This window comes from Camelus dromedarius, chromosome 9, assembly GCF_036321535.1.
Source record: "Camelus dromedarius isolate mCamDro1 chromosome 9, mCamDro1.pat, whole genome shotgun sequence".
In the NCBI taxonomy this organism is placed as follows: Eukaryota; Metazoa; Chordata; class Mammalia; order Artiodactyla; family Camelidae; genus Camelus; species Camelus dromedarius.
The window spans coordinates 68,291,503-68,318,761 of record NC_087444.1 but is presented as its reverse complement, the minus strand read 5'-3'; the positions used below and the strand labels follow the sequence as shown (position 1 = coordinate 68,318,761).

The following is a 27,259-nucleotide window of genomic DNA, read 5'->3' as shown; positions in this document are numbered from 1 at the left end:
CTCCATCACATGGATTGTATGTGGTGAAACCTCTCCCTTTCCACAGCATAACCCAACAGCCCACAGCCCTGCCCCTACTCATCCAGGAACATTAAGAAATAGGAGTGTGGGCATGGTCTGTGCTACCTCAGCAGAGGTTTCCTAAAGTTCTCTGCTTGCTTTGAATCATTGTCACTGTAATTTCTTTGAAGGCTTCTAACAGAGAGATATTGGCTGCTTGTGATAACCATCAACTTTCCCCTTGGCCAGCTAGGTGCTGGACACTCACACATATGAAGAGAAGATCCAAGAAAGAAGGGAGATTCTCAAGGCCAAGCCACACAAACTGGGGGCCATCACCTGGGGCAAAACTATCACCTGGGTTCCTCTAAGACCAAGTTCCCCCAACCTCGGTGGCTCGTGTACAATTTGAGATTTTTAGTCATGTTTGAGGACTACTTGAACTACTATTTGCTTAACAGTTTTTCATTAATCTTTTTTAGATTTAATTTAGTTTAAAAGATATCTTTATATCACTACTACAAAGGGAAAACCAATACCACTTAATATATTTTCAAAGACAATATGGAGCTGTTTATATGATAAATGTTCATTTTGTGTCCACCTAAAATCTCACCAGTATGTTTTACTCTTTGGGAAATGCTGTTTTGGGAGGAAATAAGTGATAATTTCCAGAGAGATTGTTTTGTCTAGGGTAGGAAACTGGCCCAGAGATGTAGAGAGGAGAAGACAGGGATGATTGGCTGGGAGTCTGAGTGGAGGTAACAAGGTCAGGGTTGTACCAGGGTTGGAGACACAAGTGTTTGCTGTTGTGTCAGTGGTGGTGGGGAGATGGGACATCCTCACTCCCTGTCCTCCAGCGAGGAGAGAGGGGCTGGAAATGGAGTTAATAATTGATCATGCCTACGGGAGGAAGCCGCCATAAAGCTCCAATAGTGTGATGTTCAGAGAGCTTCCGAGTTGGGGAACAGGTGGAGGTGCTGGGAGTGGGATGTGCCTGGAGAGGGCATGGAAGCTCCGCCCTCCCCTTCCCACATACCTTGTCCTGTGCAACTCTTCCACCTGGATATTTATCTGTATCCTTTATTGTATCATTTAATAAACTGGTGAACATTAGTAGGAGTTTCCCTGAGTTCTGTGAGCTGCTCTGGCAACTTAACTGAACCCAAGGAGGGTGTCTTTGGAACCTCCACTCTATAACCAGGTGGTCAGAAGCACAGGTGATAACAGTTTGCAGCTGATGTCTCAAGGGTCAGCGTACGTGGGGAGGGGGGCAGTCTGGTGGGACTGAGCCCTTAACTTGTGGGATCTGACACTATCTCTGGGTAGATAATGTCAGAATTGAGTTAAATTGTAGGGCACCTAGCTAATGTCTCAGAGAATCACGTGGCATGGGAAAAACCCTCCACATGTTCAATGCCTAGAAGAAAAGTGTTTGTGTAGGTCATAAAGGAGACTCACAGGATAAAGACCCACACGATGGGGAAGAACTGGGTTTTTCCCTACACAGGGAGGTGGAAAAATGAGTTTTTCCTTTTCAGGAAATCTTCTCAGAAAAACAGAACAGGGTATGGGGCATAGAAAGGTCAGAGTGGTAATACTACACATGGTGGTCAGGGAAGGTGTGGACAAGAAGGTGACATTTGAGCAAAGAGTCAAAGGAGGGATGGGAGGGAGCCATGGGGACATCTAGGGAAGAGTGTTCCACCAAGAGGGAACAGCCAGTGCAAAGGCCCTGAGGTGGAGCACGCTTGATGGGGTCACAGAATAGCAAGGAGGCCTGAGTGGCTGGAATAGGCTGAGCAAGGGGGCAAGTGGGAGAGGCCATGGGGTCAGAGACGTGATCTGATAGATCATGGGCCACAGTGAGGACTTTGACATTTACTGTGAGGTGGGTGGCACCGTGGGTGGACAGGGAGACTGTAGTCCAGACAGGAGACGAAAGTGGACAGGACTAGGGAGGCAGCCATGGTGGGGACAGAAAGAAGCGAGTTCTGGATAGATTTTATGAGGTTGGAGCTGGCAAGGTTTGCTGAGAGGCTGGACGTGGGTGAGGGAGAATAAAGAATGGGACATGTGGCCTGGGCACCTGGCAGGCTTGAGGCACAGTCCATGGTGAATGGCCGGCACCATGGGGACCATGCCTCCTGCGGGGGTGGATGGGTCACAGTGGAAGTTTATGGGTGGCCCAGCCAAGTGGCACCTGCCTTTCAGTGCCTCTCCCCCAGGCCTCTGCAAGGGACCCCTGCAGGGCTGGCGGCACCTGGACAGCATGCGGCTGGGGCCAGCTGGGTCTGAGCAATGCAAATAAAATAGCAGAAATTAGTCCTAGGTCACTGGGTGGCAAAGATGGGATCCCTCTGCTTCCTGATTCTGGGAGGAGCAAGTCTCAGGAAAGCCTGAGCCAGGATGGAAGAGAAGAAATGGTTCTGGGAGCACACACGTGACTGATGCCTGCCACCTCCTCAGTCTGAGGCCTTGCACAAGATCTCTCTGAGTCTCCCCTTGTTCCCCCTAAAAAAGGATCAGAGTGTCCATTGTTGGGAAGAGTAAATGAGATCATTTATGAAAAGTGCAGCACCAGGCCTGGTGTACCAAGTGCTTGAAAATGGTACCTCCCCTGGGGCCAGGGTACGTGGTGTTGCCTGGAGGCTACGAGACAAAACAGGTTCACATCCTTACTCTATGCCTTTGGACTTGACTTTCTGAGCCTCGGTTTCCCTCCTACTGAGTCCTGATTTCCTGACCCCTTCCCCACCAGCTTCTTCCCCATACATCCTGTCTCAGTAAAAAGCAGCGAAATCTCATCTTGGGCCAGAAACCTTGGAGTCCCCCAGGACTTCTCTGTTTCTCTCCCGCCCCATCCTTATCCAGGGAGGGGGACCCACCCTGTGTATCTCTTCATCTGGCTGTTTGTCTGTATCTTTTGTCATATCCTTTAATAAACTGATAAAGGTGTTTCCCTGAGTTCTGTGAGCCACTCTTTCAAATTAATCGAACTCCAGGAAGGGGTCTTTGGAATGTCTCATCTGTAGACCCATAGCCAGTTGGTCAGAAGCGCAGGTGATAACCTGGGCCTGAGACTGGCATCTGATGGGGAGGGGGCAGTCTTGTGGGACTGAGCCCTTAACCTGTGGGATCTGAACTATCTCCTGGTAGATAGTGTCAGAACTGAGGTAAATTGTAAGACTTTTGGACTTCCCGCTGGTGTCACAGAGAATCGTTTATGGGGGGGGGGGACCTCCACACAGTTGGGGACCAGAGTGAAGTGTTCTGTGTGAGAAGTAAAGGAGACACACGGGGAGAAACTCAGCAGGAAGAACTAGGGTTTTCCCTACATAGGAAGGAAACATCTGGGTTTTTCCTTTACAAATCTAAATAAAGCATCTTCAGAATCCACCATATGTTTCCTGATCAAAATAGAAATTATAAACACTCAGGATATATTCTGATTCTTCTGACCTAATTGGCCCCAAATCTAAGAATTGTACTTTCTTGGATTTTCAAGAATGAGGCCAATCTCTCAGTAAATGTGGATTTACAATAAGGTTATGAACCTTCAGAGAGGAGCATTTACTTCTTTCTCAGCTGTCTCTGAAGATCGTGTTATTTCTACCACTGAAACTATTATCCATGACCTGTAACTCCTGCTGCAGGAAATTAGGCTTTTAAGGGACTGGCCAATGCCTTCTCTATAATCAGTGAACAGGAAGAGCTCTGACCTCCCAGGGCTGTCAAGACACCAGGTGCCCTTCCAGGTGATAGGTGAAAAGATGCTCCCCCAGGCCAGTCTTAAGCAGCGTGGGGCAGACATGGGACCACTCCTTGCTGCGTTTGTCCTCACTGGGGATGGTTTATAGAAGCAAGGGCACAGTCAAGGTTGAAAGATCTTGAAAAGTTGAAAAGAGTGCAGGGATTCCGACCTAAAGAGTGTAAGAAAGACCTGGTCTGAAGATGTGTTCTGCCCTGACACTGCAAAATCCCAAACATGACCCTTAACACAACCAGAAAAATTCCTGCTCACACTTCCCTGCATTCTCTGGTTAAGAGTTGCATTTGTTAAAAAACAAACAAACAAACAAAAATTGCATTTGTGACCGTCATCAGTGAAGTCCGCCCCACCCTTTGAGAGAGTCACTGGAAGCCAGAGGTCACAGGGGCACAATGGATGAGGCAGAGACATGGTGATGACATCAGCAGAGCTAAATGAATGGACTTCGGGATCAGCAGAGGAAGAACCGTGAGTAATAACAGCATCCCTGCCTTTGCTGCTTGATGAGGGCTATTAAATTAGCCAGAAATGACACATCTGGCAATAAAGGTCATGAAAAGACAGTACTCGGACACTTCAAAGAATCTCACTGGCAGGGACTGAAAGATAAGGAAATACCTAAGTACCCTTCCTCTACCCATCATTCTAAATCTTCATATTATAGCTCACTTGGGTCCATGAACTTTGTAACATATTTTTTCAATCAAATCAACTCTATAGACAGGGACTCCACAGAAAAAAATAGTTTTTCTGAGAGCCCACACATCCTGTCAGCTCCACTTACTGATCTATCCAGAACCCGTCCACCTGTCCCTTCTCCAATGGTCCTGCCCTGATCCAGGCCCCTCCTCCCTGACACCTGTATCATCCAGGAATCTTCTTCCTCTGCTCCCTTCCTCTGCCTTCCCTTGGGTCTTCCCACAAGCAGCAGAGGGCGCCTGTGAGCACCTGAGTCAGGAGGCATCCCTCCCCTGCTTTGAGCCCTCTCTTGGCTCCCTCTTTCCACAGAGCAAAGGACAAAGTTCTTATGTAAGGACTCACTAAGGGCAAAAGGTAAGGCTCCCACAGGCTGCCCCTATCACCTCTCTGAGTGCATGTCCTACCACTTTACCCTTTGCTCCCTGTGCTCCAGCCGCACGGGCTTTCTTCTTGCTCTTTTCTCCTGCCGCAGGGCCTTTGCATTTGCTGTACCCCCTCCCAGGAATCTTCCTCCCCCAGACATTGATATGACTTAATCCCTTATCCCCTTCAGACTTCAGCTCAAATATCAACTTCTCAGTGAGGCCCCTGGCTGCCCCACTGGAAACTACTACATTATTCCTAGACTTTCTACCTGATCTTACATTTAGGTCTTTAATCCATTTTGAGTTTATTTTTGTAAAGGTGCTAGAAAATGTTCTAATTTCAGTCTTTTACAGGTAGCTGTCCAGTTTTCCCAGCACCACTTATTGAAGAGACGGTCTTTTCTCCATTGTATATTCTTGCCTATTTTGTTGTAGACTAATTGACCATAAGTGCATGGGTTTATTTCTGGAGTCTCTATTCTGTCCCGTTGATCTGTGTGTCTGTTTTTATGCCAGTACCATATGGTTTTGATTACTGTAGCTTTGTAGTATTGTCTGAGGTCAGAGAGCATGCTCCCATCCTGGCCCTCCCTGGCCCCTCCACCTCCTTGCCCCATCCAGCTCTTTCTTTTCAAAGCCTGCTAGGTGTGTGTCCTCTCCAGATAGGTTGGTGTTTGATCTTTTTAAAAAAATATATTTATTTTACAACATCATATTTCTTAAATTGAAGTATAATTGATGTACAATATTATATGTTACAGGTATACAATATAGTAAACAATTTTAAAGGTTATACTCCATTTATAGTTGTTATAAAGTATTGGCTCTATTCCCCATGTTGTACAGCACATCCTTGTAGCTTATTTTACACCTGATAGTTTGTACCTCTTAATCTTCCACCTCCAACTTGCCCCTCTCCCTTCCCTCTCCCCACTGGTAACCGATAGTTCCTTCTCTACATCTGTGAGTCTGTTTCTTTTTTGTTATATTCACTAGTTTGTTGTATTTTTTTAAGCTCCAGGTGTAGTGATATCTTACAGTATTTGTCTTTCTCTGGTATTTTTATCTTTAAAGCCTCTTATTTTGTTGTTGTGTTTAACCTAGAAAATGACCTCTGCCAGAACGTTTCTAAAGGCCTTGGTTATTTCTAAGTCTGGCTTCAGTAGGAAGAATTCCTTCTTTAGGGAAAAGAAGTTTGTGGGATTTATGGCTCTTTTCTGCTCTTGACCCCCAACCCAGAGGCTGGGTTGTTGGGTGGGAGCTGAGAAGGTTTTACCTGAAATCCCATCTCCAAACCCAAATCCTGCCCCCTCCAGGAGAGATGGGCATTCTAGGGCTGAATCACCTTGGGAAAGGAGCTTGATTACCGACACCCAGGGCTGGCCTGACTCAATACTACTTTCAGGGTCATGGTCTCTTTCCTAATCCCTCCCACCCTCTGAGAGAGGAGATTTTGTTAACTACTTACCTCCTCCTTCCTAGGATCCCTCGGACCCTCCCTCCACACAAAGGGCCATTTCCTAATCCAGTTCATTCTGTGGAATCAGAATACCTCCCAGTTTGCCACCCAACTCTTGCTAATAGGATATAACCAGGGGCAGGGAAGCCAAGTTGGTGGAGCTTCTAATGTCCTTGGGATGTTCATGCAGCCTGCCTCCCAGTGCTCTGAGGTTCAGGAATTTTCTACTTCTGCAAACCAGATGGGCAGGGTTTCCCCCCAACTTCTCAACCACACCTGCAGTGGGGAGATGCCCCTGCGTCCCTACCCTCACCTGGCCATCACTATTGCTTCATTCTGTCAGAGCCAACCTCCCCCTTCCCCCATTATAACTAATAATTTCTCATGTAGCCTTTACCATCTTGAAATAAAACACTTAATAAAACCTACCTCCACAGACATTTCTAAAAATGCTCCCAATAGTGTAAAGGTGAAATAGAAGGAGAGAAATTTACTATTTAAAGAATACATATTGCAATATGTAAATGATGCTTGGGCTTGATCCCAATAAGATTCGGCTACTCAAAGTGTGGTCCACAGAGGGCAGCCATCAGCATCCCTTGCGAATTTGTTACAAATGCAGACCTGATTCAGAGTTCGGATTTTAAATCTCCCCTGGGCATCTGATGGAGCCCCAAGATGTTGGGACCTCTCTGTGGACCCCTAAAGCTTCATAAGACCCGCAGTGGGCACCGCCATGATGAAGAGATCCTGTGGTTTTTCTCACTTGCAGCACAAGCAATAAAGTGCCAGCAAAGCCAAGAACAATCTTCCAATTGACCCAGTAGCTGCATTCCTGGAGCACCAGTGTCTATTAACACACTTTACATTTACATGCAAGCTGGAATTGGGTTCTAGGCTCAGATTCACAGGCTTTCCTCTTACATGGAAACACACGGAACTTTGACTAGGAGGAGGAATCCAGGACCATTCTCCCCCGGGTGGCCCTATCCTGGGCACGGCTTCCAAATAGCATCCCATTACTGTGATACCAAAATGCACCCATAACTTTCCCCAAAGGCCCCTGGGATGCTTTGTACCCCCTCCTCTCCTGGAAATCATTATTCTCTAATCATTTTCTTCCAGGCAGTAAGCTCTTTTGGAACTCAATTATATTTTTCCTTTTAATCAGATTACAGCATGGGGAATAATTCCAGGAATTAAGAGAGATTGTCTCAGAGGGGGAAATTGAAGAACAGGAAAGGATAATCACTTGTCAGTATCTGCCCTTTTATTCTACTTGAAGTATTTTAAACTTTATTTTGTGTGTGGAGGGGGAGGTAATTAGGTTTATTTATTTATTTATTTATTTAGTGGAGGTACAGGGGATTGAACCCAGGACCTCAGGCATGATAGGCATGTGCTCTACCATTGAGCTATACCCTCCCCCACTTTTTAAACGTTTTTTTAAACCACTTTTTGAACTCGTAGTTGGGTCATTATCAATTTTCATAATCTCATTATCAAAACGATTCCCCCGCCTTACATAGTACCTTAAAAAGTAATGTATTGCTCAAATAATAAATGCTGGAGAAGATGTGGAGAAAAAGGAACCTTCCTATACTTTTGGTGGGAATGCAAATTGGTGCAGCCACTATGGTGAACAGTATGGAGCTTCCTTAAAAAACGAAAAATAGAGTTACCATATGATCCAGCAACCCTACTCCTCGGCATATATCTGGAGAAAATTCTAATTCGAAAAGACACATGCACCCCAGTGTTCATAGCAGCACTTTTTACAATAACCAAGACATGGAAGCAGCCTAAGTGTCCATCGACAGACGAATGGATAAAGAAGATGTGATACACACACACACAACACACACACACACACACACACACACACACACACACACACAATGGAATACTACTCAGCCATAAAAAAGGAATGAAGTAATGTCACTGGTAGCAACATGGATGGACCTAAAGATTATCATATTAAGTGAAGTAACTCAGAGAAAATGTCAAATGCCATATGTGTCACTTATATATGAAATTTAAAAAAATGACACAAATGAAGTTATTACCAAAACAGAAAGAGCTTCATGGACATAGAAAACAAACTATGGTTACTGGGAGTAAAGGGAGTGGGGAGGGATAAATTGGGAGTTTGGGATTGGCAGATACATACCACTCTATATAAAATAGATAAACAAGGTCCTACTGTATAGCACAGGGAACTATATCCAATGGCTTGTAGTAACCTGTAACGAGAAATAATATGAAGAAGAATATGTATACATATGTGTAACTGAATCACTACTTGTACACCAGAAACTAATACAAACATTGTAACTCAACTATACTTCAATTTCTTTAAATGCGCAGGGGGAGTAATATATTGCTATGGACAGAGTAGTGTGACTTCTAAGATTTACTTCAAATAGCCCAGGAGAGCAAGTGGGTGGGAGTAGAGATGAAAGCAAATTGGTCCGTAGTGAACTGTTGGAGCCAGTGCTCTTACCCTGTTCTACTTTGGGATCTGTTTGAAAACCTCAATAGTAAACAATTTCTTGAAAATCCGTATATTGAAGAGAAATTAAGCCCATATAAAAGTCAATCCATCTCTCAGAATTCAGGGTCTCCCCACTCGGATGGCTTATCCCCCATTCCCTTCCCTGCTCTACTTTCCCCCAGCGCTGATCCTCTTCCAACACACCATCTAATTTACCCGTCACGTTTACTGCTCCCCATGGCCCATGTGCATTACAGTCTGATTTAATGCTTCTTCGATAATAAAACTGTTTCATTCTTTCCTACATTTGTGGAAAGTATATTTGGGGGTTCACAGGAGATTTTATTTTTAATGATTTCTTGAACAGTATATAATTGGCTTACTCTGCCTCCTGTTCACCGCATCTCTCCCCCTAGAAGGTAAGTTCCATGGGAGCCAGAACCCATGTCTGGTTTTACTTGCTGATGTTTAAAAGTGTATGTGTAGCTCATATTTTATTTTTATTGGGTAGAGTTGGTATAGAGGTTAAAAGCAAGGATTCTAGAGGTAGTCTGGCTAGGTTTGAATCCCAGCTCTGTCAGCTACTAGCTGTGACCTTGGGCAGGTCACTTGGCCTTAGTTTTCTCACCTGTGAAGTGGGGACATAGCACTCACCACCACAGGACGTTGCTGATAGAATAAACGCTCCCTGAAGGTTGGCTAGGGTTATCGCTGGTTGGAGCACTCAATCAGAGAATCAAATAGAAATGCATTTGGTTCCTGCTGGAGCCTGTTTTCTCCTGTGAAGTGATTCCCTGGCATAGTGATGGCCTGCCCTTAAGGTGATGGGAATTTTTACAGGAGCTAAAGAATATGAGGCCTCCTGCCTGGATACCTGACCAAAATAACAGCAGTTGTTCAGCAACAAGGGGCCACTAGTGGAGACGATGAGTGACACATTGTGGATCCTGGCAGCCTCCATCCCTCTTTCATCTGTGGGGTCTGCGATTCTGTTCGGCTGGTGGTTAGGCTGGTGGCTACTTACCCTGTGGTCCGAATGAAGTCCGAAGGAGAGTAGTCTGGTGAATAAGGGGGCGGGGCCGGGGCCGGGAGGGGCTGGCAGATACTGGGTCCGAGGGAGGATGGAGCTGTGAGGTGGGAGCCCACGGTGCTGGGTATTAAGAAGGGAGGGGCAGGTGAATAAAAAGGGCGGCGGAGGAGATGGGAGCAAGTGAGGCAAAGTGGAGGCCCACCAGCGAGGAGCACTGGCTGAGATGCAGGGTAGGGCTCGGGGGTCCGCGAGGCCGCAGAGGGGGTTGGCTGCTGGGGGCAGTGGTGCGTGTTGGGGAGAAGGGCTGAGATAGTCTGCTGGCAAGGACTGGTTGGGAATCTGGGGACTTGAGGACCGGGCGGGGGGATGGTGAGGATGGGGAGGCAGCTGACGGGGTTGAGGCTGACAGTCGTGGGGTGCGGGTGGCAGGGACAGGGCTGGCTGAGGCTGCAGGTCCCTGACGTCTTGACACTGACTCTCCCGCAGGGGCACCCGGGCCAGGCGAGGAGCCCATACGTGCCTCTGCCTCCAGGGGGAGGCCGGCTCCGCAGCCCGAACCCGAGGAGGCGCTGGGCCTGAGCCAACTGCCCCCGGAGCTGCTCCTGGCGGTGCTGAGCCTCCTGCCCCCGCGCACGCTGCTCGGCCGCTGCCGCCAGGTGTGCCGGCGCTGGCGCGCCCTGGTGGACGCCCCGGGCCTGTGGCTGAAGATCCTGGCCCGGGACCACCGCGCCCTGTGGCCGGTCGTCCGCAGCTGCCTGCCGCGCGCCGACGCCGCCAGTGCCTGCCTCCTGGGCCGCTTCTGCGCGCGCGGATCCATAGGACGCAATCTCTTTCAGAACCCTAAGGGCACAGGTGGAGAACCCAGGAAGCAGATCGTCCTCAACAGAGTGGTGGGAGGATGCAGAGAGGCAGGGCTGCACCGGAACCCCATGGGACTTATTCCTGGGCTGGTGGGCAGAAAGGAACCTGGGCACAAACCTTTTTAACAGATGGCTTCCAGATGTGGACGATGCTGAGCGGTGGGGACGGCTGGGCAGAGGAGGAAAACTATGAGGTCCTGCCTGGGGCCCTTCCCAGACCAGCTTCCCATCTACCTGCAGGTAAATGCCCCTACTCCCCAGGGGCCAGGGTGGTCGTGAGTCCTTACCTGTTCTCATCACCTTTCTCCCTCTTTCATAGATGGTGTCACAAGAAGGAAACGTTGGACCTGGAGGCGGAGGGTCTGTGGCCGGAACTCCTGGATAGTGGCAAGGTTGAGATTCGTGTCTCTCACTGGTGAGTGTGATGATAAAAACAGCCCTTTTGCTGAGCGCTGCCCTTTCACAGGTGACTCCATTCAGGCCTCCTAACAACCCCTTAGGATAAAGCAGGTCAGGAAATGACTTAACCACCATCAGAGCTTTAGGAGTTGGCAGAGTGCCCTCCCTGAACCCCTCTCATAGCCCCCAAAGGGAACTGCATTGGAAGATGTCAGGTGAGGTCCAATACAGAGGACTTGGGCCCAACTTAGTCTTGTCTGTGGATGAGATGCTCCTTGCTTTAAGAGGGGACAATTCCAGATGGTTGGGTAAGAGTTCAGATTCTGGAGCCAGACCTCGCAAGTTCACACCCTGGCTTTGCAGCTTTGTGGCCTTGGGTCAGTCAATGTGCCTCAGTTTTCCCTATCATTAGCAGATGAATTTGCAATCAACCTCTCTTTGTAATTTAATCTTTTATCAAACTATTGTAGCATGTTTGTGTTACTTTGAGCAATGATGTACCATTTCATGGTAATAATCAGTGACTCCCAAATATTGCCAGACATCGCCCAGGACTGTATAAAGCTCCCGATGCCTAGGTCCCGCTGCATACCCATTAAATCAAAGTATCTGGGGTGAGGGAGCCAGGCATCAACATCTCTCAGAATTTTATAGCCAACTACTATAAGTTAGAGGGCACAATCCCAAGACTGCCTTTCAGTGGCCAGTGTAGGAGGTTCCTACAACCACCCTCAGGCTCAGTAATTGACTAGAAAGACATAGCACTCACTGAAAACTAGTATACATAATTTAGTTTATTACAGGGAAAAGATAAAGATGAAAATCAGCCAAGGGGAAGGTCACCGGATAGCATCCAAGGGAAGAATCCAATGCCAGACTTCCATTGCTCTCTTCTGCCCTTGGAGTCCAGACACAAGACTGTCCTGGCATCATGTGTGACATGTGCATGGGATACTGCCACCAGGGAAGCTCACCTGAGCTTTTATCGGCTTTCTCATGTGTCTCAGCTCAGCCTCCAGTCAACTGACACTGTGTGATGCATCCCATGTCCTCTTGTTAGTCCTCCTGGAGTGGCTGGCGCCCATTATAAGACTACCCATGTGGATGCAGCCAATCGCTACCAAACCACATTGGCAGGCCATCCAGTATGACCCAAGGTCCCCAGGCAAACAGACATTCCTGTCACCATAATATTCCAAAGAAGCAGAGGGCAAAGGCCATACCTTTGGACCAGGCTAAATTCTTTTCTACAAAGTATCTTCAAGATTCCAGATGACTCCAATCTGGGGCAGTGTCTGTAAATTACTAGTAGCCAATAATTCAGTCCAAAAGAAAAAATGTTAACATTGAGAGCCTTATGGTCACAGAAAATTTAAAATTTTTAATGTATATTCTTTGTATGTGGTTGCCACCAAATAGTGTGAAAGGTAAATCTGAAGAACATGAAAATATATTAACATGAGAACAAAATTCTGTGGAGAATTAAAATAGACAGCTGAGAAGTGGAGTGATGTGAAGTGTCTGTAAAGTAGATACATGTTTGTGAATTTATACAACTCATTACTCTTAAATTTTTAATTTCTAACATCAAAGATGCACATTTCTTGGGAGTGCAACTGAATGAATTATTATAAAGTGAAGACATTCACCATACTAGCCCCCCCCATCAACAACAGAAAATGCCAGAAAATCCCACCCTCAGCATCCCTCATGCCCCTTTCCCCATCACTACCAACCCAAGAGTAGCACAATTCTGAATTCTGTTACAGTAGATGAGTTTTGTCCATTTTTGTACTTAACATATATGGAGCCATACAGTATATAGTTTGTATCTGGTTTCTCTCAATAGCATGTAAGTTCACCCATAATTGCATGTAGCTGCAGCTACTTTACTGTCATGGCTGTATAATGTTCCATTATGTGAATATGCCATAATTTACCCATTTACCATTGACGGTCATTGGATGTTGTTTCTTTGAATGTCGCTGGGTATCCCATCATCGATTTGGATTCCCCTGGATCCTTTTAAAGGACTGATTAGAAAACTGTATCTCAGACATCATTGTTGTACACGTTGTACATCCTTTGCCACCAGTGAAACATGGATAAGAAATAATACGGGGAGGAGGTGCTGTAAAGAGCATTGCTCTAGGTCATCACTTCCGAAGCGGTTGTGCACGCAGACCAGCTGGGGAGCTGGTTTTGTGCAGATGGATTCATTGGGTGTGCAGTGGGGTCAGGCTCCCAGGTGACACTGGTACCAGTCCCAGGGACCACATATTGGATTTGCATACATGGGGAAGTCATTTGACACCCAAAGAAATAAATGGAGGTGGAAGTCCATCTTCAGGGTTTCCCTTCTCTCACAGGTGGGCAGACCGACAAGGCACTGACTGTATGTATCAACTAACCGTCCAGCTTCTAGATGCCAACAAGGCCGTCCTGGACCACATCTCTCCTGTCTTTTCCCATTCAGCAGCATAGAAACAGTGTCATCTTTGAGGTGAGTTTCTGACAGGAGTGAGGGGGAAGGTCGTTGGAGCCTATGATGAACTATTGCTGCATAACAAATTGCCCCCCAAATTTAGTGGCTTAATACCAACAGCAGTGATTCTATCACCTCTCCTGGTTTGAGTGGGGCTCTGCTGGGAGCTTCTCGCTCTGTTCTCTCACATAGTTGCATACAGAGACTGGCCGGAGCTGGGGGCAGGGTGGGTGCAGTGTGCACACAGCAGCTGGTGGTTGGCCAGCATCTCCTGGTTTAGTCTCAGAGCTTGGCCGTGGGATCTCTGTCCATGGTCTAGTTTGGGCTTCCTCACAGCATGGCGGCTTCAGGCCAGTCAGACTGCTTCCTGGGGGCTCAGGGCTCCCCCATGAGGGTTCTGGAGAAACCAGCAGAAGCTGCGTTGCCTTTCTGACCCAGCCTTGGAGGTCACTTGGTGAAAGTCACTCTACCACACTCTTGGTTACAAGCAAACCCGCCCAGATTCAAGGGGAGTGGGGATTAGACGCCACCTCTGGATGAGGAGTGGTCTGATTCTAGAAGTACAGGGGGCACTGGAGGTGCTGTCGCAGCCGTCTGTGGGAAATTCCACCTTCTAGAAGTCCCCAACCTCAGCTTTTGAGGGCAAGGCCATGGCATGATAGGACTTACCTCTTTGCCTACAGGTGAGCCATGTGTTCTCCAACCTCAAGACGGGCGTCCGCTTTGTGTCTCTTAAACACTGGATCTGGGACTTCGCCTTTTGGCCTGAGCAATGCGGAATCTATCTGCCCAACTCCAGTGTGATCGTGCAGGTCCGTCCGTCCTAGTCAAAGGACTGTCCTTGCAAAACCACCTGACTGTGCCTTCCAGGAGCTGCGACCATTGGCTGGCACATCTCGTTCGTTAATCAAGGGCTTATAGCTCCCTGGCATCCTGGGATCTCCTGGGTCCAGTTGAGGGTGCTACTGGGCCCTGTCTTCAGGCTCTGGAAGCTACTAGAAGAGTTCCTCCATCAGGTTTAACTGCTGCTGTTTCTCTAAGGCAGCCACCTGTTCTACTGAGTGGAGACCCCTGGGTGAGCACAGGGAAATGCTGGAACTGGAGAGGACTCCTCACCCTCCCTCCAAGGCCCTTCTGTTTCAGCCCCAGTCCCCTCTGCCCTTGTCTCCTCTGTTTCTGCTCAAGAGGCTTTATCGCTGCCTCCCGGGAAGCCTCCTCCTCTCTGACTGGAACCTCCTCCCTATGGCTGAGAGAATTCCAGCCCCCTTAGGTGGTGAACTTAACCTCCTGAGGTTTCAAGACTGGGACCAGGACTCACAGCTGAAAGTCACCTACCTCAAAACAAGTTTGGAGTCAGATGTTTCTGCCTACCCTGTGAAAAATGAAGTGGTCACCTGAGCCCAGCTGTACCCTAAATTATATGGTATACAAAGTTCTTTTATTACTTTGAAATTCTTTTGAAATATGGAGAGAGTAAATCAGCACTCTATCTGCCAATCATAGGTAATAAATATATTATTTTACCAAAAGTGTCTCAGATCGCTTTGTTTTTTGTTTTCCCTCAGATCTTTTAAATAGAAACACAGTGGTGCTGTCTTCCCTGACTACTGGGTTCAGAGCAAGGAGTGTCTCAGTTGCGGAGGGAAAACTCTACAGAGGAAAACAACAGTACAAGGTCTTCTCCAGTAGAAGGAATGCAAGAGGTAGACCCCTATTTCCCAAGGCCTAAGGAAAGCATCCCGGCAAAGATTATCAATCAGGTTTAAAAGCATTAGGCGGATGACAGATGTGGGTATAGTGTCACAGTGACACTACATTGTGACTTTCTGGTGTTTCTCCTGCTCCCCGAGGACCTGCCTGCCAGGGCATAGCCAGGCCTGGACTGGTCGGTTAGGGGGCCAGAAGCTGGGACTGGGGGCTCCCTCCTGGTCTCCAGCTCACTTGCTGGGGTGCCAACTGGGCAAACGAGCATCCTGCTACCAGTGCAACCCCGGTATTCGAGTTTGCGGACACAGAGGCCTCCTGCTGCTCACAGCTGTCCCAGCCCCAGAAGACCCTGCCTTCTCCAGGTAACAGCCTCCCGAGACAGCCAGGGTAGCAGGTCCCACATGTCTGGCCAGTCCTGGGTGCCCCACGCCTACCTGCTCTGCCCCCTACGAGGGGCAATGGAAGCAGGACCCAGGAAGATTTTGTCCCCACTTCTGACACCTCCTAGCTGGCCACCAGGTGAGAGCTGGGGCCAGCTGGGTCTGAGCAATGCAAATAAAATAGTAGGAATTAGCCCTGGGGCCCTTGGATGGCAAAGATGAGACCCTCGGCTCCCTGATTCCAGGAGGAGGAAGTCTCAGGAAAGCCCGAGCCAGGATGGAAGAGGAGAAATGGTTCTGGGAGCGCACACGTGACTGATGCCTGCCACCTCCTCAGTCTGAGGCCTTGCACAAGATCTCTCTGAGTCTCCCCTTGTTCCCCCTAAAAAAGGATCAGAGTGTCCATTGTTGGGAAGAGTAAATGAGATCATTTATGAAAAGTGCAGCACCAGGCCTGGTGTATCAAGTGCTTGAAAATGGTACCTCCCCTGGGGCCAGGGTACGTGGTGTTGCCTGGAGGCTACGAGACAAAACAGGTTCACATCCTTACTCTATGCCTTTGGACTCGACTTTCTGAGCCTCGGTTTCCCTCCTATTGAGTCCTGATTTTCTGACCCCTTCCCCACCAGCTTCTTCCACATTCATCCTGTCTCAGTAAAAAGTAGCGAAATCTTTTCTGTTCTTGGACCAGAAACCTTGGCGTCCCCCTGGACTTTTCTTGCTTCTCTCCCACCCCATCAAGAGCATCCTTACCCAGGAAGGGGTCCCCACCCTATGTAGCACTTTCCTGGAAATTCTCTAAGCCAGGGCTGTGGGCTCTCTGGGCACGGACCCCGACTTTAGATCAGGACCTAGGTGAGTCTCATCCTGTTTCTTGCCCAATTAAGGGGCTCTGCCTTTACCTCCACCACCAGCCCTGGTGCATGGGGTCAGCTGGAAGCCCAGAGGCACTCTAGGACTCTTGCCTTAATGGGGTCATCCTGGGGTCCCATGGTGAGTAGATTGGCGAGCTGATGGCTCCCACGGGCTGGCTGCCAGAAGAGCGCTGGCATACTGATTTGGGATGCCTTTCACTCGCTCAGCTGGACAAAGGACAAGTTCAGGGTTCTGGATCATTACCTGTCTGCCACCATCCCTTAGGCTGGAGCCTAGGAGGTGGGTCTGTCCATCAATTATCATCTCTCTGCTGCCTCCAGCCCATCGCACCCAAAGGCACAGTGGGAGTAGCAAAGGAGCCTTTATCCATGCACCCCACCCCAGCCACCAGCAGCCAGGGCGCTCTCCCAACCCGCTCCCCACACTCTAGGCCAAGGGCCAAGTAAGCCTTTGCCTCTCTTCTCCAAGGGCTAATTTTTTAAAACCCTGTAAAGGAGGATTCGCTTGTATTACTTAAGCCAGGAAGAGACAGAAAAATACCATATGATACCACTTATACATAGAATCATACATATTAAAAAAAAAGAACACAAAAGAACTTATTTAGAAAACAGAGTCAGTCTCAGAGACATAGAAAACAAGCTTATGGTTACCGGCGTTGGGGATGGGTGGGACAGCAGGTGTGTAGGGATAAATTGGGAGTTTGGGATTTGCAGATACTAACTACCATACATAAAACTGATAAACAAGGTCCTACCATATAGCACAACGAACTATATTCAATATCTTGCAGTAATCTCTAATGAGAAAGAATATGGAAAGGAATATATATGTATAATTGATTGGCTATGATATTCACAAGAAATTTACACAACATTGTAAATCAATTATACTTCAATAAAAACTAAAAAAAAAAATTCCTGCTAATGCTTTCCTGCATTCTGTTAAAAATTGCATATGCGGTCATCATTAACAAAGCCCAGTCCACCCTTTGAGAGAATCACCGGAAGCTGGTGGTTACAGGGGCACAATGGATGAGTCAGAGACATGAGAGATGATGTCAGCACAGCTAAATGAATGACCTTCGAAATTTGAAAATTGTCGACTGACTTTAGATCACCTCTCTTCCCCATACTTCAGTTCTTCCAAGGTGGTGGTAGCTGGGGCACATACCTCTCTGATTTTTGGCTTTAATGCTAATCATTTCTAAATAAGGACTTCAGAGAAGGGGAGAGGAGGTAAACTCACCTGCTGAGACAACTCTAATAGGCCTCAGGACTCAGATCAGCAGAGGCAATAACAGTGAGTAAAAACAGCATCCCTGCCTTTTTTGCTTAATGAGGGCTATTAAATTAGCCATTAATGACAACCTCTCACAACAAAAAACGTGAAGAAATGGTACCTGGACATCAAAGAATCTCACCTCCCAGGACTGAAAGATAAGCAAATACTGAAGTACCTCTTCTGAGCCATCATTCTAAATCTTCATACTATAACTCACTTGTGTCCATGAACTTTGTAACACATTTTTCAATCAAATCATCTCCATAGACAGGGACTCCACAGGGAAAAAATTTGCCTGAGAGCCCACACATCCTCAGTGGGGCTCTGCAGCCCACACTCAATTCTCCACCAATCCTGTCAGCTCCACTTACCGATCTATCCAGAACCCGTCCACTTGTCCCTTCTCCAATGGCCCTACCCTTGTCCAGGCCCCTCCTCCCTGACACCCGTATCATCCAGCATTCTTCTTCCTCTGCTCCCTTCCTCCTCCTGCCCCCAGGTCTTCCCACAAGAAGCAGAGGGCACCTGTGAGCACCCTCCCCTGCTCTGAGTACTCTCCTGACTCCCTCTTTCCAAAGGGCAAAGGACAAAGCCTTTATATAAGGATTCAGTAAGGGGAAATATTAAGGCTCCCACAGGCTGTCCCCATCAGCTCTCTGAGTGCATTTCCTACTGTTACGGAAATGACAGGCCAGCCAAGAAACAAGCACCACTCGGAGGGTTGGAGTACTCAGATTTATTACACCGGTGGGCTCAGAGGGGCTTCTGCTCCTAAGCTCTGAGCTCCTCCAAGAAGTGCACATGAGGTTTTACAGGGTTAAGTACAAGCTTGGGGTATTCGGCCAATAGGTATGCAACAGCTTTAGCAACATCGTTATCACAAAAGTAGAGGCAGTGAGGCAGCAAACCAACATTTCAAGGCCAGATATGTCTCTTTGAAAATCCAGCTGGCTAGCAAAAACATGAACAGGGAATCAGCAAACCGACACTTATTAATTTAGATTTACAAGTTAGCCCAGCAGAACTCAGATCAGTAATCCGACACTTGTTACACTTAGATTTGTGACTTAGCTTGTTAGCCCAGCTGGGCTTTTCCTTCACACTACCACTCTCCTGTTTTATCCCTATGCTTTGGCCACACAGGACTTCTTGCTCCTTTCTCCTGCCACAGGGCCTTTGCACTTGCTGTGCCCCCTTCCAAGAGTCTTTCTCCCCCAGATATTTATGTCTTAATTCCTTATCCCCTTCAGATTCACTCACATACCTACTTCTCAGTTGCCTGAAACTGCAACTTTGTTCCTAGAGTTTCTATGCCCCTTCCCTGCTGCATTTTTCCCCCATAATACTTACCACCCTCCTATATTATGTTATTCACATCTTTACTTATTTAGCATCTGTTTTCAGCTCCAGGAGTGTAAATGCATTACCTGCTGCATTCATTCTTGTGTCCCCAGTACCTAGCCCAGGGCCTATAAACAATAAATGCTCAGTAAATGCTTGTGGAACGCATGAGTGAATGCAACACTTTCTCACAGGGTTACATTTCCATTTTAACTAGATTCTTCTACAGGGGGAGGGGCTGATGAGTCATGACAGTTATGACCCACGTCAGGAAATCGTTGTCCACCTCTGGGAACAAAGGTGACGGCTCACATTTAATTCAGGAAAAAATTGAGCTTCTGATAAAAGACATATGACTTGCCCAGTTCAGGAGGGGTGGAGCTGTTTGCCTCTGACTCTAGATCTGATGCTTTGAACCCCGGTACTGCGCCGCCTCCTGGAGGGGTTGCTGTTAGTGGGGATGTGATTGTCACTGCTCTGGAGAAGTGGGTTTCTGCTGGGGACTCTGTCTCTGGCATGAGATGGAAAGGTCGTGGGCTACTGGGATTCCCCTTGATGATGGCCAACGCTTCTTAAGCCCTTCCACCCAGGAAACATGACGATAATAATAATAACAGTAATAACGGTGTCCCATCCTAGGCACCTTGCTGAATGTCTTAGGAGGACTGTTTCATCAGCTCCTCTCAATTCCCATCCCATTTTACAAAATGAGAATATGAAGTCTGGGAAGGGCAGCAGCCTGCCCAAAGTCACACAGCTGAACAGGGTCCACGGCGAGGTAGCTGCTGATCCCTCTTCTTACCTGCTGTGCGGGGCATCTGATCAGGGCAGTGACTTGACGGAGTCAGTCTCAGATAGGAGCTGGTTCTCGGGGTGCAAGTGGAGGCAGGTGCCCTGAGCCCCTGGCCCTTCTCCACCTGCAGTCCATGAACTTGGCATTGAGCCTAGAGAAATTGTTAGTATCAATTCCAAGCCCAAGACTGCCAAGGTTTCAAATCAGAGCTGTGACAAACCAAACACTCCATATCTGCCCCCTCCCTCCAGTCCCACTCCCCACCCCCACCCCTAGATGGCTTTAGTGTTTTAGGTTAACACCTGTCCTGATATAGGCTTAGTAGGTGCTGTCAAACAATTCTGCAATGTGGTACTACCATCCTCGCTCCCACAAGCTGGGACAGAGCTCCAACCAATTGCTCCGCACTCTCAATAACACTGGTTGCTTTTGTTTGTTTGTTTATTTTGGGTATGTTGTTGGGTTTTTGGTTTTTTTGGTGGATGTGTAGTGGTTTTAACTTGCATTTCCCTGTTGATTAAGGAGTTGAACACCTTTCACGTGGTCAATTTTTTTTTTAATTTTTATTTATTTAGAGGTGGAGGTAATTAGGCTTGTTTATTTACTTATTTTCTTAATGGAGGTACAGGGGATTGAACCCAGGACCTAGTGCATGTTAGGCATGTGCTCTGCCGCTGAGCTATACCCTCCAGCTGCGGTTAACCTTTTTAAAATCTATACCTCCACCCATCCTCCCAGGATTATTCTAATGCAATCTCAGACAGCCTATCATTTCCTCCAAAAATACTTCAGTGTACATCTCTAAAAGATAAGGTCTCCCCTTTATTAACGGGAATTGAAAGACCTTTGTCACACTTAGGAATTATTAATGTCTTTTTAACTATATGGGATGACCTTTAATTACAAAATGGGCCATCAGCGGTATGCAGTAATGTTACTGGGCGTGGTATACCAGATGCCGCAGCCCTGGCTGAAGCCCTTGGTAGGGATGCTCACCTGGTCTGCTGTTTTGGATATTCTGGCTAGACAGTCCTGAGGGCATTAGGTATGGTGGATTCCTCTGGAAGGAGGCAGCCCCTCAGTACCCTCCAGGGCCATCTCCCCTTCCAGGGAGGGCCCTCCTACCCCTCACCCTCCACTTTGTGCAGACCCTCCCTACTCACTGCTGTCCCTCCAGGCCCTCCTTGGTCCTTCCAGCAACTTGCCCCTCTCAGCTCTTTCTTTTCAAAGCCTGCTAGGTGTGTGTCCCATTGGAACAGGTTGGTGTTTTGATCTTTAAAGCCTCTTCTGTTGTTGTTATGTTTAACCTAGAAAATTACCTCTGGCCTGAACTTTTCTTAAGGTCTTGATTATTTCTAAGTGTGGCTTCAGTAGGAGGAATTCCTTTTTTAGGGCAAAGAAGTTTTGTGGGATTTGTGGCTCTTTTCTGCTTTTGACCCCCGAGAGGCTGGGTTGGGTGGGGAGCTGAGAGGGTTTTACCTGAAATTCCATCTCCCCACCAATATCCAGACACCCCGCCCCCACAAAGGAGAGAAGGGCCTGCCAGGGCTGAAATGCCTGGTGAAAGGAGTTAGATTACCAACACCCAGGACTGTCCAGACTAAATCCTACCTCTAGGGAGTTAGCCTCCTTTCAAATCTGTCCCACCCTTCTGAAAGAAGAGATGTGTTAACTAGTTACCTGCTCCCTCCAAACCTCCCTCTACACACAGGGCCCATTGCCAGTCCAGTTCCTTTCCTGGAATGAACACCGTGAAGCTTGCCTCCCCACTCCTGTTAACAGGATAGGAGAACCAAGGGCAGGGAAGCCAAGTTGGTGGAGCTTCTAATGTCCTCGGAATTATTTGTGTAGCCTGCCTCCCAGTGCTCTGAGGCTCAGGAATTTTCTGCTCCTGCAAACCAGACTGGCAGGTTTTACCAAGAAATAGCAGTCTATATCTGAGGAGGAAATTTAAGAATGGGACAAGACACTCACTTGTCAGTATCTGAACTTGTATCTTACTTGAGGTTTTTTAACTTTTTAAAAAACTACTTTTTAAACTCATAGTTGGATCATAATCAATTTTCATAATCTTATTATCAAAAAGATTCTTCCAGTATACACATTACATTTAAAAAAAATAAGTTCTGCTATGGACAGAATGGTATGATTTCTAAGATTTGCTTCAAATTGCCTGGAGGACCAAGTCAGGTAGGGGGAGTAGAGATGAAGGCAGATTGGTCTGGAGTGAACTGTTGGAGCCAGTGCTCTTACCTTGTTCCACTTTGGGATCTGTTTGAAAACCTCAATAGTCAACATTTTCTTGAAAATTCATGTATTGAAAAAAAAATTAAGCCCATGTAATAGTCACTCCATCTCTCAGAATTCAGGGTCTCCCCACCCAGACTGCTTACCCCTCATTCCCTTCCCTGCTCTGCTTTCCCGCAGCGCTGATCCCCTTCCAACACACCACGTAATTTACACTTCACATCTACCGCTCACCGTGGCCCATGTGAATTACAGTCAGATTGTAGTAGAGAATAACCTTTGTTTTGCTGGAGGTTTACAGGGACACCATGACCTAGCCCACGGGGAGGGCTGCAAGAACAAAGAATGCCTGCAGCAAGAAGATTACAACAATCAACCACACCCCCTCCCTTATTTTTTGTATAAGAATAGGCTGTATTCTGACTAGAGGAGGATGGTTCTCCAGGACATTAGTCTGCCATCCTCTTGATCTGCCGGCTTTCCGAATAAAGTCGCTATTCCTTGCCCCAACCTCATCTCCTGATTTATTGGCCTGTCGTGTAGCAAGCAGAATGAGTTTGGACTCAGCAACAAGATTTAACACTTCTTCAATAATAAAACTGTTTCAATCTTTTCTACATTTGTGGAGAGGATTTCGGGGAAAGGGTGTTGGCAGATTTTATGTTTAATGATTTCCCCAACAGTGTATAATTGGCTTACTCTGCCTCCTGTTCACTGTGTCTTTCCCCCTATAAGCTAGGTTCTATGTGGGCCAGAATATACGTCTCATTTTACTTGCTGTTATTTAAAATTATATGTGTAGCTTGCATTTTTATGGAGTCAAATAGAAATGCATTTGAATCCTGCTGGGGCCCGTTTTCTCCTGTGAAGTAATCGCCCAGCCTTTAAAGGTAATGGGAATTTTTGCAGGAACTAACAAATATGAGGACTCCCGCCGAAGCCTGATCAAAATAACAGCACCTGTTCAGCACCAAGCACCTTACAGGGACACTCCAAGGGGCCACTGGTATGGACCAAGAGTGACAGACTCTGGATCCCGGTGCCCCACCTCTCTCTTCTGAGGCTTTCAATTAGGTTGGGTAGTTACCCAGTGGTCTGAATACCGTCCCAAGGAGGGGCTGTCTGGAGAATGGGGGCGAGGGAACGGGTCCGGGAGGGGCTGATTGGTCAGTCTGGGCAAGGCGGAGGGAGGGGAGGGCAAAGACTGGGAGGTCAGAGGGAGGATGGGGTCAGGGGTTAGATAGTGCTGGGAATTAAGAGGGAGGGGCTGGCGAATACAAAGGGCTGAATTAGAGACTGGGGCGAGTGAAGCAATGTGAGAGCCCACCGTTGAAGACTACTGGCTGACATGTAGGTTAGACCTCGGGGTTCCCTGAGGCCACGGAGCGGGTCGGCTGCTGGGGTCTGTGGTGAGCACGGTGGGAAGGAGTTGAGATGGGTGGCTGACAAGGACCAGCCGGGAGACTGCGGACTTGAGGAAAGAATTCGAGGTGGTGAGGATACGGAGGTGGCTGATAGCGTTTGGGAGCTGACAGTCTTGGGGTACGGCTGGCAGGGGAGGGGTTGGGGGACGAGGCGCTGCAGGTCCCTGACGTCTTGACACTGGATCTCCAACAGGGACAGCCTACCCTGGCGAGGAGATCATGGGTGTCTTACCCTCCAGGGGCAGGCTGGTCGGGGTTCCCCCGTCGTTCCCGAGCCCAAGGAAGCACTGGGTCTGAGCCAACTGCCCCCGGAGCTGCTCCTGGCGGTGCTGAGCCTCCTGCCCCCGCGCACGCTGCTCGGCCGCTGCCGCCAGGTGTGCCGGCGCTGGCGCGCCCTGGTGGACGCCCCGGGCCTGTGGCTGAAGATCCTGGCCCGGGACCACCGCGCCCTGTGGCCGGTCGTCCGCAGCTGCCTGCCGCGCGCCGACGCCGCCAGTGCCTGCCTCCTGGGCCGCTTCTGCGCGCGCGGACCCATAGGACGCAACCTGCTGTGCAAACCTGAGAGTGAAGGTGTGGAGCCCAGGAAAGGAGTCCCTCAAGCCAGCCCGCCGAAGGGGGCGAGGGGCGGGGCCGGAAGGATTTGGTGGGCGTGGCTGCCCCGGAGTCAGTCGGCAGGGCCGGAGGGGCCGGAGGGGCGGGGCCGCTGGGAACCCCCTGAGACTTATCCTTGTGGCAGCAGCAGGCAGGAGTGGAACTTGGGCACAAACTTTTTGAATTTAACAGATGGCTTCCAGAAATGGATGAGGCTGAGCGATGGGGACGACTGGCCAGAGGAGGAAAACTGTCAGGTCATTCCTGGACTCCCTTATCTGACCTACCTCCTATCTGCCCACAGGTAAATGGGCCTATTCCCAGGGGCCAGGGCCATTGTGAGTCCTTAACCTGTTCTCATTGACCTTTCTCCCCCTTTCCTAGGTGTTGTTACAACAAGAAAGTATTGGACCTGGAGGAGGAGGGTTTCTGGCCGGAACTCCTGGATAGTGGCAAGATGGAGATTTACGTCTCCCACAGGTGAGTGGGGTGATAAAAACAGCCCTTTTGCTGAACCCTGACCTTTGCTTGAGTGACTTCACTTAGGCCTCCTAACAACCCCTTAGGACACAGCAGGTCAAGAAATGACTTAAGCACCATCACAGCTGCACTGGCAGCAAGCCCAGCCCCCAGGGTCTCCCTTCTCCCACAGGTGGACAGACCAACAAGGCACGAACTGTGTCTATCAGCTAATTGCCCAGATTCTTGATGCCAACCACGTCATCTTGGACCATTTCTCTCCTAAACCTTATCCCATCCGGCAGTGTAGAAACAATGTCATCTTTGAGGTGAGTCTCTGACAAGGGTGAGGGGGAAGGTCGGTGGAGTCTATGATGAACTATTGCTGCATAACAAATTGCCCCCAAATTTAGTGGCTTAACATCAACAGCAGTGATTTTATCACCTCTCCTGGTTTCTGAGTGGGGCTCTGCTGGGAGCTTCTGGCTCTGGTCTCTCACATTGCCACATTTAGACACTGGCTGGAGCTGGGGGCAGGGTGGGTGCAGTGTGCACACAGCAGCTGGTGGTTGGCCAGCATCTCCTGGTTTAGTATCAGAGCTTGGCGGTGGGACCTCTGTCTGTGGTCTAGTTTGGGCTTCCTCACAGCATGGCGGCTTCAGGCCAGTCAGACTGCTTCCTGGGGGCTCAGGGCTCCCCCATGAGGGTTCTGAAGAAACCAGCAGAAGCTGCATTGCCTTTCTGACCCAGCCTTGATGAAAAGTCACTCAGCATCACATCCACCATACTCTTGGTTACAAGCAAACCCACCCAGATTCAAGGAGGTGGGGGGTGATTAGATACCACCTCTGGATGAAGAGTGGTCTGATTCTAGAAGTACAGGGGGCACTGGAGGAGCTGTCGCAGCCGTCTGTGGAAAATTCCACCTGCCAGAAGGCCCCAACCTCAGCTTTTGAGGACAAGGCCATGGCACAATGGGACTTACCTCTTTCTCTGCCTACAGGTCAGCCATGTGTTCTCCAACCTCAAGACGGGTGTCCGCTTTGTGTCTCTTGAACACTGGATCTGGGATATGGAGCTCTACTCTGAACATTGTGGAATCTATTTGCCCGACTCCAGTGTGATCGTGCAGGTCATTCTGTCCTAGTCAAAGGACTGTCCTTGCAAAACAACCTGACTGTGCCTTCCAGGAGCTGCGACCATTGGTTGGGACATCCTATTTGTTAATCAAGGGCTTGTAGCTCCCTGGCATCCTGGGATCTCCTGGGTCCAACTGAGGGTCCTACTGGGCCGTGGGTCCAACTGAGGGTCCTACTGGGCCCTGGCTTCCGGTTCTGGAAGCCACTAGAAGGGAGTTCCTACATAAGTTTTACCTGCTGCTGCTGTTCTAAGGCAGCCCCTGTCCTTCTGAGTGGAGACCTCCAGGTGAGCACAGGGAAATGCTGGAACTGGCTGGATCCTCACTCTCCCTCCAAGGCCTTCTGTTTCGGCCCCAGTCCCCTCTGCCCTTGTCTCCTCTTTTTCTGCTCAAGAAGCTTTACTGATGCCTTCTGGGAAGCCCTCTCCTTTGGTCTGAACTAGAACCTCATCCTTATGGCTGAGAAAATTCCTGCCCCCTTGGGTGGTGAACTTAACCTCCTGAGATTTCAAAACTGGGACCAGGACTCATAGCTGAAAGTCACCTACCTCAAAACAAGTTTGGAGTCAGATGTTTCTGCCTACCCTGTGAAAAATGAAGTGTTCCCCTGAGCCCAACCATACCCCAAATTATATGATGTATAAAATTGTTTTGCTATTTTGAAATTCTTTTCAAACTTGGAGAGAATAAATCAGCAGCAAACTATCTGCCAATCATATGTAATAAATGTATTACTTTGACAAAAGTGCCTCAGATCTTTTTTCCCCATTATTCTTTCTCTTTACTAGTTTTCAGAAGATCCTCCTATTAGCTCATATATAAATGTGTAAATATACACACATGATTACTACACGTAACCCACTTCAGAGTTGTCGTCTATAAATCCCTTTGCCTTCCACATTTATCTGCCAAGGTCCTGTCCATCCTTTTTCTAGTTTCTTAAGGTGAAATCTGAGTACCCTCTGCAGGACCCCTCAGGGAAGGGAAAAGGTGGAAGGAAGAGGCACATGGATTCTTATCTTTGTCTGTGTGTTTTTCTCTTAGGATTCAAACGTGCATCTTTCCTGCACCACTGTGGTGAGTCTCAGGAGTGAGGACAACTCTACCCTGAGCCCCCCAAGTCCCTCTGGCAAATATCCGGGCATGGGGGTTGTCTTGGTCATACAAACAAACAGTGGTGGCAGTAGTGGGACAACTAGGAGCATCCTGGCCTCCTAAAATATGGCTCCATTATTTGGGGAAAAGGAAAGGGGTGGGGAATGGTGAGATCCTACTGCAGCTGGCCATGGAGTTGCCCATGGTTTGGAATAGCATGAGCTGCTCTCTGTTTGTGACTGAGTCCCACTAAAGCCGAGTTCTCCAGCTGAGTCTATGATTAACCTCTCCATCCACAACTTCATTTCCTTTCTTGTTCCCCTCAAAATTGAGAAGCATTAAAGAAAGGGGGGGGGGGGAT

General features: G+C 48.4%; 1 protein-coding gene and 1 non-coding gene across 2 annotated transcripts; one reads left to right on the top strand and one right to left on the bottom strand.

The window, feature by feature from the left end:
* Nucleotides 1-4,206: 4,206 nt before the first annotated feature.
* On the top strand, nt 4,207-13,562 carry LOC116154723 (F-box only protein 27-like). The gene is given in 7 exon segments (XM_064490006.1): nt 4,207-4,240; nt 9,206-9,208; nt 10,306-10,671; nt 10,809-10,883; nt 10,886-10,919; nt 10,999-11,094; nt 13,448-13,562. Coding segments are annotated over 7 exon segments (723 nt in total).
* Nucleotides 7,649-7,721, bottom strand: TRNAD-AUC (transfer RNA aspartic acid (anticodon AUC)). The gene has a single exon. It is a non-coding gene; the product is annotated as a tRNA-Asp (tRNA).
* Nucleotides 13,563-27,259: the final 13,697 nt, after the last annotated feature.